At 37.1% G+C, this 12,293-nt stretch overlaps 1 protein-coding gene across 1 annotated transcript in view; it reads right to left on the bottom strand.

Annotated features, from left to right (window-relative positions):
- GABBR2 (gamma-aminobutyric acid type B receptor subunit 2) overlaps window positions 1-12,293 on the bottom strand; it is a 454,077-nt gene that overhangs the window by 37,553 nt on the left and 404,231 nt on the right. Inside the window, exon 14 of the mRNA XM_058809544.1 lies at window positions 387-497. Within this exon, the coding sequence (XP_058665527.1) occupies window positions 387-497 (111 nt within the window). The remainder of the gene's footprint in view (window positions 1-386; window positions 498-12,293) is intronic.

Genomic DNA, 12,293 nt, shown 5'->3' with positions numbered 1-12,293 from the left:
ATCTCATGACTATTCCTAAAATACATTAGCAAATAAGAGGCAAACATCTTGGACAACTTTTTTGGAGAACCTTCAGGAATTTGGATGATTTGACTTCTTTATTTACAAAGTTGTCTCATTTATAGACCCATCTTTTCAGTACTGGATTTCTAAGGATGTGGTATAGCCACAATATTCTGATTAAATGCTACTGATGTCTTATTTATTTTATACATGCATATATCCACAGATTACTGTCTAACGAACACTAGAACAGATCTGATTATAGAACTTGTACTCAAAGCAGTTTTCACTCACTCCCAGCCATCATGAAAGCAGATATAATTCAGTTCATGCCTATCAGCAAATAGCAGCTTGAAGTGCTGTGCAGAAGAAGCTGTGCTTACCATCAGCAGCCCTTTGTAGGCATAGACAATCCCAAGCCAAATGGTCATGTGGGTGTTTTCGCAGTGCTCCAGGATTGGTCGGATGGAGATGTCTCTGCCCGCAGGGTCCGGCTGCAAAAACAAAAGGTGAAATATTTGTACTCAGATTTCCTTTGCTTCACACCTCAGTGGTACTTAGCTCTATTTCAGGAGATTGAGGATGTGTAGGATACAGAGGGGACAATTTAAGAGTAACTTGTGGTGACAGCAGACCCATGAACCTGCAGAGAAATACAGTGAAAAGCAAGGATCTGAGGAAACAGCTGCCAGATAGCTACTACCTGGGGGGGTCACATCTACTGCAAACCTGAAAGAAAATATCTGAAGTCACTCTATATTTAACAGTGTCAGTCATATTTATCGGCTTTAGGACATCTACTTTTTCTATAAGACAAAGAGCTTGAAAGCACAGGGATGAAAAATAATGTATTCAAATGTCTTTTTCTATTCACCTGCAGTCCTTGTGTCACTGGCAAACAGCTGATAAACAACACATGAAACATTGCTGTGTTTCAGGTGCTTTTTCATTGATAACCATGAGCTAATCAAAAGCTATCTGAACTGTAGCACTAGCTTCGGAGAGATCATAAATCATCACAAAAAACCCCAAAAAACAACCAAAACAACAACCAAAAAAAAAAACCCCAAACCCAAAACAATAAAAAAATCCCCACAACAAAACAAACAAAAAACCCCCAATAAAACGTCTTTCAGAGCCAGTGATTGCCCGTGCAAAATGAAATATTGAAAAATGAAGCTTTGCAGTTTTCAATTTATTTTGAAAAGGAGATTGTATAATATTGCAGAATCAAGAGGACCTGGAGACTATCAGAAGTGTTTGTATGAAGGAGAAGCAATAACAAAGAGAAATCTGCAAGAACCACCCCTTGACCTTCTCACTTTGTTTTTTTAATGCACAGGGGAAAGAACAGCTGACACACAGAGAAAAGGGTTCCTGGCTACTGTGCTGTATGCAATTAGAATAGATATTGGGGTCTGGTCAAACTGCTAGACTGCTTTTTAATGCTGTACCTTGTTAAAGAACACAAGGATCTTGTATGTGATTCTAAGAGAACTTGTTTTAGTTACATACTGCAGAGCACTCCTGTTGTGAGATGCATGTACCTACAGTCCGCTGTGTTTACAGAAAATGCTGAAACACTGAAAGCTACTTTTTTCTTTTCTACTTTGAAAGAATGGATTTGAGCTTCAGCCAAACTAAGATCAACCCATATGTAATATGTAGCTTTCTGTACCTGGTTGTCCCAGTGGGGTTTACAATTTTCTTTTTTGTGAATAACACATGTAAAATGTCTCATGCAGAAGTATAATTAATGACTATTATATAAGGAAAAATAATGTTTTCACTAACTGAAAAGTAGAATTGTACATGGAAAAACTTTGAGGAGCTCTGAATAATTTCCTAAAGGTTATTTTTGCTTCTTCTGATGAGGTATGACTTCTGCTGTGTATTTCACTGGTCACAGCAAAAATCTTCAGTTCACTTTCTTCCACTGGTGTTTTTGTATGTGAGACATTTCCCCTGACTTCATGCACTGTAAAAAAAGTGAGAAAACCCAAACAAAATTGTGCTATGATGCACTGCGCAGTGAAACTATTCACAATTTTCTTTGCAAAGCCTCTAGTAGGCAAGACATTAACATTTAAAACCTTTTCCTACCCTTAACTTCTGTAGAAACCCTAAATGGAAAAATACAACTCTTGGAAAAAAAAGGTGTCCTAAAATAAAATAAGACCAAAAAAAATGCAGCAATATTAAGTCTCTCAAAGAGCTTATGACTCCATCCTAATGGTTGTTGATGGCAGGCAAACAGCCATTAGCTGAAGAACTGAAATGACTGCGAACATTAAGTGTCATCACAACATTTAAGAAGCTACAAATGTTTGTCTGGGGATCAGTTGAACTACCTCATTCTCCCTGATCAATGACAAAAGCCCAATGCTGAAATTTAGGTGCACTGAAAGCACATTTTCATGTCAAAGTTGCAACCTAATACATTTATCATCATTTTTTTCTATTATGTAATAAACTTCACAGGACAAATCATTCACACTGAGCTCTGAATGTGTTACTGATGTGTCAGCAGGACTGTACTACAGAGAAATTTTTCTAACCTGCCAGAAGCTCCATCTCTTATAGTCTGGAATTACAGCAGTGGCATAAAATTTAAGGTTTTCATCATCACACTGTTTTTTTTTTTTTTTCATTCAAACTGGTGAGTCAGCAGAGGACTTTGCTTTCCCAGTTCCACGTCCCTCCTGCCAGGTATTTCTTCTATTTCAGTTTCCCACTTTTCTGAAGCAAGAAAGTTTATAAATAATGAGGACTTTCACCTGGTGTGATGGATGATGTCATGTGGTTTGTTCTCCTTGTTCCTGGATTAAAAACTCTAATCACACCTGGACAGAAGGATTCCTCCACTTTTAAGTAACTATAAGTAATTGGAATAATTCCCTGTTTTGGGTAATATTAATGAAATGAGAACTACTATTTGGTTTGTGGCAGATTATATGTTTATATATTTTTATACAATTTGTATATTCTCTAATTAAAATTTAATTGAAAACTGGAAAGTATATGTCCATTTATTACTCAAAACTTCTCTTTTAAGATCTAGGCACAAAAATGATGAAGTGGAAAGCATAATTTATTTTCAAATACTATTAGAGAGTAAGCATTCTTTCCTTAGTAGAAAGATTGTCAGATTTTATGAGGCATGATAGCTCAAAATCGATGTTAATTAAGTAAAACAGTGTGTTCAGGTTTTCTTTGTGAGATAGGAAAATCTTGTGAAGTGGTCTAGGTAGACCAGGGAAAGAGAGAATATTGATTGCAGCAAAAGTGTACATGGGGCAGCACTTCTTTCAAAAGACTTTTGAGACCTGCAAGGTGGTAAAATTTTTTAAACAAAGATTTGCTGAGGTCCTGTGCATGTGGGGTTAAATGTTGGCAGGTAGCAGCAATTTTAAAGTGAACGGATTTTGCTGATTACTTACCACTACTGCAAAATGACATTTGTGTTCTACTGCTTTTAATTTGCCATTCTGTTTCTTCACTGATTTTGCATGAATTAACTAATCATAGTAAAAAGCAGGGTTAAAAAAACATATGATATTTTCTGATGTCAAAAGAATTTTTGAAAACTCTACAATTACAGCTGAATGGGGCACTTGACTGACCTCTCTAATCATCCACCATTTGTGCACTTTGTTATTGCTTTAGAGAGGATGACAACATAAATGCTACCAGTGATTATATATGTACTGGAATTTTGCCCTTTCCTTTTATAGAAAACAATCTCAATGCCCTTCAGATGTCATTCTCAAAAGCCTGAAGACCTCCTATCTTGTGATTAGGCTGAAGCTTTCCTACCTCTTCTGAAACCTAATAAGGTTTCTGACATTGACATCAATTTCTGGAGTGCTTTCAGCAGTTGAACATAAATAGTTTAATCTGTTCACTTCATGCAAGAGTTGTGTATCATCACCAGTAAAATGCCTGTTTTACATGAGATCTGCTAGGTCCAGAAAGCAACCCAAACCAGCAAACAGATTACCCACAGAATGCTGATATCCCCTGAGTGTGTGAGTGTGTTTAAGCTACTATTAGTCAATTCTGTAGTTCCGTTGCTTTTTCATTTTCTTTGCTCTTCAGTCTTCTGGGAGGGCTGGCAGGTCCTTGTCATAACAGATGAGTGATATCCAAGTGGGAACTGGCAGAGTGAGAAGTAAAGCTTAAAACTATCAGGGAAATCTGATTATTTTAATCAGATTTTTTTATTAATTTTTAAATCTATAAGTGCAGTTTCTTAGTGGTTATTATACTAGCCAAAATCTCTCTGGAAAAGGCAGATATTTGTATGATGACTAATTTATCTTAGACTTATTTTGTGTCTTTATTGCTGTTCCTTTTTTGTAGCTTCACAAAGGTTTTAAAAGGAGGAAGGATCTATGCTCCCTGGGGCAATTTATCCAGCAAATATCTGTGAAGAATAGACTGGGCTAGCACACAGTATCCAAAAGTCCTTGACAGCTTTTCTACACGATCTCCTCACCAGGTCCCTTGGCCAGTGGAGCAGAGATTCTGTTTGCAGAGCCGTGGTGCTGCTGTGACCGAGCTCGGCAGGGTCAGCCTCAGCAGCTGCCTCAGGACACGGCAGCAGAGCCCAGGGTGGCTCTGGGCCACTTCTGCAGCTGCACTCTCACCAGTGAGAAAGGCACAGCATTAGACCTCAGTCCCTTTTCCAAAGGTGGGTATGGAATGTAAGGTAAATAGTTGCAGCTTCTGTTTACTATGTTTAAAAGAAACTGTGTGTTTCCCACAGTACAGGAAAACGCAGGATCATAGTCTTCTGTCACACTGTTTAAATGGCCTTCACATACCATCCTACTCTGTTTTATCTTCCCTTTAAATGGCTTCAATTGAACTGGCAGAATGACTGTGTACTACAGCTAGTTTGCAGTGTGAATTAGATATCTCTGGCATCTTTAATTTGGCACATTTAGCAGTCATATGGAGCTCACATGTGATTGCTTGTCTTAAAACTCAGACTTTGCTAAATTAGAAGATCATTCTTACTTCTTAATTTCAATTTTTTTTTCTTTCCTCCCAAGGATAATTATAGTTGGTTTAAGCTCTGAATTCTGTAAAGGTGCTTCATAAAAGGATTCAAACAGTTTGAGTATGCAGTGTGAAATTGAGAGCCAGGCTCTTAATTACTGATGAAAAGAGAAGGATCAGACACTGTCAACTTTTTGATTACTTAATAATTTGTAGGTATTTTTAGAGTAAAACAGCTGATGTGAACAGTGATATGAAGAAGAGATTTTCCAAGAAATAGGTCCCTTTGTTTCATGTATTTTTTTCCTTTGTGCAGTCATACTTTCCATTAATGCAAAATAGGAATGGCAATACTAAGCTAGGGTAGCTATTGGGAATGTCTTCCAATTAAAAATTTGGTAGACAACCTAGAATAATAGGCAACCTTGTTTGTCTTTTTTGATACCTGAGCTTAGGTTTGGGTATATTATGGATCCCATCTTACATCACAGAGTATCTCAGCAAAGCACAAAACTATCACTGAATTCTTCTAGTCCAGCGACCAATTTAATTTCCCTCCAATGTCAATTGAGAAGTTTGGACATTTCTGTAATATTCTAATGATTGAAAGATGAGGTATGCAGTGTTTCAGGACACAAGCTTTCTTATACAGATCTGAATACATACCCCTTGCCTCTTTGACATGAACTAAAGGATTTCTTTAGGTTATCCAGTGAGATTAAAGGGTATTTTTTCCTTCATTCATTTTCTTGTTATACTGAAATCCCGTTCACCACCCCACCTGAGTCAATGGACTGGACTTTAGGCATTGTCTAGTTTCACAAATACTTCCAAATCAAACTATTCCCACAACTCAATATAGCAATATATATGTTTATATTGTAACTCCTAAAAAAATCTTCATTTCAAGTGGTATTTTAGTTTGAGATAGTAATTCAGGAATGGTTAGCTTGAAATCATGGCACAACAAAATGACACTTGCTGGAATACCAATATGAATATCTCCTTTTTCTATCTAGTCCGTTTCTCAATTTGGTTTTCTAAAGAAAAAAAATGTACCTACCATGTAAGCCAAGGAAAGTGCACTGATATGTTTGGGGGCTTCAAGGATATTGATGTTGCTATTTTACACCCCTCAGCTTGTTACATGTACAGAATCCACTCCTAAATTTCCAAGTGAATGGGATTGAAGAAAGACAGGAAACCTCCTCTCCTCCCCCAAATGTATTAGAGATAACCACTGTAATTCCTATTATCCCAAAAAACCAAGGTTTGATAATACAGACATAGTGATATCATCCTGCAATATATTTAAAAGAAAACTTCTTTTAAGGTCCCCATCTGCCACTTGTACAAATAATTCCATAAATCAGTCAGCATACATACTGTAAATTAGTCTGATTTAAAGATGATAAAATGCCAGAAGAGCTATTTATAAACTCTTGTATCATGAATTTGTCCATACATTTATTTGCAGAGAAAATCCCCCATCGGCATTATTTATAACATCACTTTACTTAATGAGTTTTATTTCCCTGTTGTGGTGGTTCATTTTTGTTTAAATGAAACTGTTTTTCTGAGAGGCAAAAGGTTCCCAGAGATTTCTTGCTATTTTTATTAATATCATCTCCTAATCCAAGCAGTTTCATGTATTTGCATTAACATAAAATGCAAAAAATAGTTTAGACTGAGTCAAGAAACCTCTGTGATGCTTGCAAACAATCAAAGCCTAGGAAATAAAAGGGAAAAGGCAAAATTGTCTTGAATCGTGGAGAGTTTCAAACAACTGTGACTAAGTCTTCCCATTCTGCACTCAGCCATCGCTTCAGTAGAAATTTTACATCGTATTATTTCCTCAGAGAATGTTGCCCCAGTTGCATATCTAGTGACTGGGTAATGAAATTTTTCTGTGTATGTGCATGGAGACAGAGGGACAAGTGTTCCAAAGACTCAATAAAGCACTCGGCAGCAGAACGTGTGGTTTCCTTTGAGGGGAGGGCAGGGGGCCAAGACACACAAGAGAAGTAGGTCAGGGGAATGAGGAACTCTGCTACTACCCAGACCTCCTGCACTGTACAGATTCTTCCAGAAATGTACAATTCCTGGTATCAGCTTCACAAGATGAATATTGTCCCCTCCTTTCCGGTGAAGCTGCCCACAATTGTGGTTCACAACCGAGACTTGTTGTTCCTTCTAGTTTTATTCCTTTCCTAGCCAGATTTCCTGCTATGCTGAAGGCCATGCCAGGCACGCCTTTTGGTGGCTGGAGCAATTCAGTGCCTCCTTGCTTATGGTAATGGAAACTGACAGCATTCTTGGGAAGGACAGCAAAGGCAGAAAGGAGAGCAGTGGAGTGAAGCCACAGAGGACAGCCAGGGACAAACTGTTTGGGTGGCCCCAGCTGGAATCAATTGGAGGCTGTTTTTGTAATTAATTTCCTAGCGGGTAGGCTTTGAGTTGTAAGTAAGGATATGACTTACTGCCCATTATGTGGCACTCCGAGAAACTGGATTTACACTTTTCCTGTAAACAAGCCCGGCTTGCACCCAACAACCAGCAGAATCTATCATCAGTTGCTTCTTCCTATAAGAAAAACCAGGTCCTCAATTGTGCCTAGATATTTGGGTCAAGGAGGACAGCAATCTCACCTCTACAATTGTCTTATATTTTCTGTCCAGTGCTATAATTCCCTTGATTTATGGATTCTAAAAACATTTATCACTATTCTTATTTGCACTGTAGTGACAACAACAACAACAACAACAAATGGACACTGGCTCATTTTGAAAGTGAAAAATCCATTCCTTAAGAGGATTTAAAAACATATATATCATGTGTGGGAGAATAGGGAAGCATAAAATAGGGTTGTATGACATTTTCAGAGGCAAATATCAGCAGAGACCACTGCCACCTTAGGCAGGCACTGATCAATTAATATTTTCTGGGCTGGGGCAAACAAAAAGAGATTAATTATCAACATTAGGGATTATTTTAATTTCCTCACTTATTTTTTTATATTCTCCAAAACAATAAGGTGATGGTCCATCAACCTATTGGAGGATTTTGCTCCTATTTTTATGACTGCACTAAGACAAAATTGAGGAACTGCTGTAGTAAGGGAAATATTTCCTTTGTTTTCAAAAATTTGAGCAAAATCTTTAATTTTTAAATCCTAAGATTAGTTTAGTATGTATATGCCATAATTTCATCATGATGATTCAAGCAGAAACATCTAATTCTTTTCCATAAATCCTGCTAAAATTAGGTAATTCAACTTCCCCAACTCAAAAGCTGCTTTCTCTTCAATCAACTCCCAGTTTCTTGTTGACAGTCAAACATAAGGTGTATCTCAATGTACAGAAGTACATGAAAACATTAGTCTTTGATAAAAATTTTGAAGTTTTTGATTTTTTTCTCCCACCTTGCAACACTAGTAATCTCTCAGATATAACATTTTTACATACAATTTTCATGCAAAAAATGAGTGGATGAAAAAGTCAATAAAAGTCAAGTCAACGGAAATGTTTTGATTACTTCAAAAGATGTGATTTTGTTTTGACCTTTCAAAATTGATAACCTTCTTTGATATAGCCTAACTCCATTTTGATAAGAAAGGTCATGCTGAATTCAAAAGAGATGTTCTTTAACTAACAAAGGTCAACGAGAATATTTTAGCACTTTCCTACCACAAATAATTCTGCATGGGAAAACTGACTGAGACTACCTTTTTCATTACAAGTATATGAATCTTATGGCTACTCAATATTTTCTGAGAAACATATCTCAATGCTTAACTTAGGGAATATCATCAGCAATTGGCTTGTAAATCTGTGTTCTTGATGGACTACTTCCAAAGATTCATGCTGGCCAGTATAACCAAACCTAAATTAGAGCAGTGAAACCAATGAATGAACCACACATCTTTGCAACTTTTACAGACATAATTATGCCAGCAAAGCTTACAGGTAAAGGCAGGTGATTAAAGGTGTACGAATATGCCTTTATCTTTGGTAGAGTCTTGTTTCAGCAGCGAAAAATGTAGGCGTAAACAAAAATTACACTTGGAATCTTAAATCAACGTCCATCCTGCTTTAAAGAAAGACTCTGGAATGAGAATAAATAGTACCCAGTTATATTGACATTACAGTTAAATGAGACTGTCTTGCTAGCTGTCTCATCTTCAGTAAAACACAGAATATAGATTTTCATATTCATATTTCAACTCCAGTTTGAAATAAAACATCTCTTTTAGAAAAAAACATCCTGTGACAATAAACTTATATAGCTCTTGCTCAGCCAATTGTATTGACTGTAGAAAAAATAGCCCTAATTTTGGTTCTGATGTCTAAAATATATCAGGTTCCTTTAGTTCTTACTATGTTTTGTCTACCAAAATTGAAAGGCTGCACAACAAAATTTTGTTGCTCTCATGTTATTAACAGATTTTGACCCAGTAAACTCTTTATGTAGTCCTTGATATGCTATGTCTTGAGCTCATGTTTCACTGTTGACATATTTTATCTTTCTTTAACATGCCTTATTGGTCTTCATTGGACCATTGTACCAGCACATTTCCTGGAATCTGAAGAGTGGAATGGAGTATGCTCAGCTGTCATAGCTGCCCTACAGACATATCCAGGATTCATACCACCATAACACCCAAGGTCAAGTTAGACCAAAGTGCATAAATGTAACCAAACGTGCCACAAAATCTCTCAGTTTTTCTTTTCTCTATTCTAAATGAATACAGAAATGTGAAGATAGTTTAAAATCTGTAGAAAAGAAAAAAAAAAAATCTTGAAATCTTATTCACCAAGTATTTCTCTTGATTTCATAGGAATAGTTGACATGAGTGAAAACATAATAGTTGCAGTAAGTACCTTGAAAGATACATGTCCCCAAAACACAAAAAGAATAGCAGTTACAGGGATTTTTGATTTTTCCATGACATCTTTCTTCTACAAATAGCAGTTTCCATGTTGCCACTTCTATTGACGTTATTCAGAGCAAAGCAGGTAGTCATGGGAATTTTTTCTTTCTCGCAGTTCAGTAAAACTTTTATGCAACATTTTTCTTAAATAATTTATTTTCTTTCAGCATCTGTCAGACCAGATTTCATTTAACACAAGTCTACCAAACACTTTAAATGTTGCAGGTCCTTTGCTCTGGTACACAACAGAAGAATGTTCAGCTGCAAAAGCAAGCCGACGTGGAAAAAAAACCTAGCAACCATAAAATCAATTTTATATTTCCATTTTTTTTTTGCATTGTTGAACTTGAAATCATATAGGTTTTTGTTTGGTTGGTTTTGAAGCATATATATGATACATATATATAAATATACGTAGGTAACAAAACCAGATAATTCTGAACCTACTCTGCCTTGCAATTCCCACATATTCTTGATAATATTAGTACATTTGCTTATTTTTAAGGTGATGTTTCTGTGAGTTCTTGCATTAGAAAATCTGGGCAAGAGAAAATGTTTATTTTTTCAAGCTAGAGAGTTATAGCAAGCATTTATCTGATGTGTTTTCCTTTCTTTTCTATAGCTAAATATATAGTGTATATCCATAGCTCTACATTTTTTCTCTTGTCATGAGAACTTGAAGTTCTCATCCTGGTAGGTAGAGACAATCTTACCTACAAACATCTTCCCAGTATATGTGTACTGTGTCAGGTGTCAGCATGTTTCGGGAAGCTGCATTCTTTTAGTACTGGAGTCAAAGCCTGTAATCTTTACTGGACTTGAAGAATTCATTGAAGTAGTTATTTCCATGGTAAAGTGTCTAAATCTATCCATACCTTTTTTAAATAAGGTATAGTTAGAAATACAATCATTTCTCCTGTTATTTTTTTAGGGATGTCTATTCCATTGTTTTATTTTGACAGGTGAGCATGTGTAATTCTTCTAGAACACTTCCAGAACTGACATGAAAGCCATCCAAAAACTCTTTCTCAGCATAGCCCCTGACAGCTTACATTTACACCCAAATTTTCATTTCTGAGATCAAGGCATTAAAGAGAAGCAGTGAGGGATTGATGCCTTTGTTCTTGATACTATTTCCACAGCCCACTGAGAGACCAGCAGAGGATGAGATAAGCACAGGGAGACAGGCATTATCAGCATGAGGGCAGGAACAGCAGCACATTTCTGAACAGGGATGGCCGATGTCAGCCTGGTTTGTCTGACTTGGCATTCACCTCCTTTGCAGTATTCACCTGCAGCCACCAACCAGCCTGTCACACATTTCAGAACAAACCCTTCTGTCTGAGCTACCTGAGCAGCTACTACGCTGTCCCCATCTCCTCTTTAAGGTTGCAGCATGGCAGGACTTTAGGAGAGGTGGGAGGTGTGACCTTCTGGCACTTTGTGCTGGGCTGCATGTGGCAGTGCTGGGGGGCTCCTCGGAGCAGGACCAGCCAAGACAGCTGGGGAAGCAGCAGTGGTGTGGCCCCAGGAAATCTCAGTTTTGCTGATGTGCTTTGAGGAGCTAAGGAAACTGCAGAACGTTCTACAGAGCTCTACAGAAAGAGTTTTAGAGAACTATGTTGTGTAAATGTTTCTACATTCTACAGAAAGAGTTTCTGATGTAAAGTAAATCCATTCCAAGGAACTCTGGAGCACCTCTGGCAAGAGCCAAGTGATCCAACTCAGCAAGGTGAGATGCCCTAGTCCTTTGCTGGAGTAAGCTTTCCTACCATTGAGAAACTAAACTGAAGCTTGAGGCGGTATTCACAACTCAGCTGAAGCTAGAAAAAGCGTCAGCATTGACAATTCCTGGTCACTTGAGTTTCTATACAAAGTAGACTTTTGGTAAATTACTGACAAAATTAAGTAAGAATCTCACAAATATATCAAGGATATAGAGACTGAAACATCAGACTATTTTGGCTCAGGAAGACTGTGGGGAAGAAAGAAAGTGGTGGTGAACACCTTTGCCTGCCAAATTATGAAGAAAGGGAAGAGAGAGCTAATGCAGAAAGTGGACAGGTTCACATGATCCTCCTAAAGAGCATTTCCTTCTTTCACCACCAAGAGGGATATGAACTGACTCAGCATTAATCCCATACATAGTTCCCCAGTTCACACATATAAACCAACATATGTAAACCAAAAGTAGCAAAGAATTCTTTCTGCAGCCTGGTGAATATTAATTAAAAAAGTATTTGTTAATGAACTTTTGAAAAAGTGATTTTCTTCTTTTTGAAATGTGTTTGTATAAGTAAATCTTTATTTCCATGCAACTAGGCCTGATGTTCCCACAATCACCTTGACATTACCT

The sequence above is a fragment of the Ammospiza caudacuta genome, chromosome 1, assembly GCF_027887145.1.
Source record: "Ammospiza caudacuta isolate bAmmCau1 chromosome 1, bAmmCau1.pri, whole genome shotgun sequence".
Classification (NCBI taxonomy): Eukaryota; Metazoa; Chordata; class Aves; order Passeriformes; family Passerellidae; genus Ammospiza; species Ammospiza caudacuta.
The sequence above is the reverse complement of the archived record's forward strand: the minus strand, read 5'-3'. Positions and strand labels throughout refer to the sequence as shown.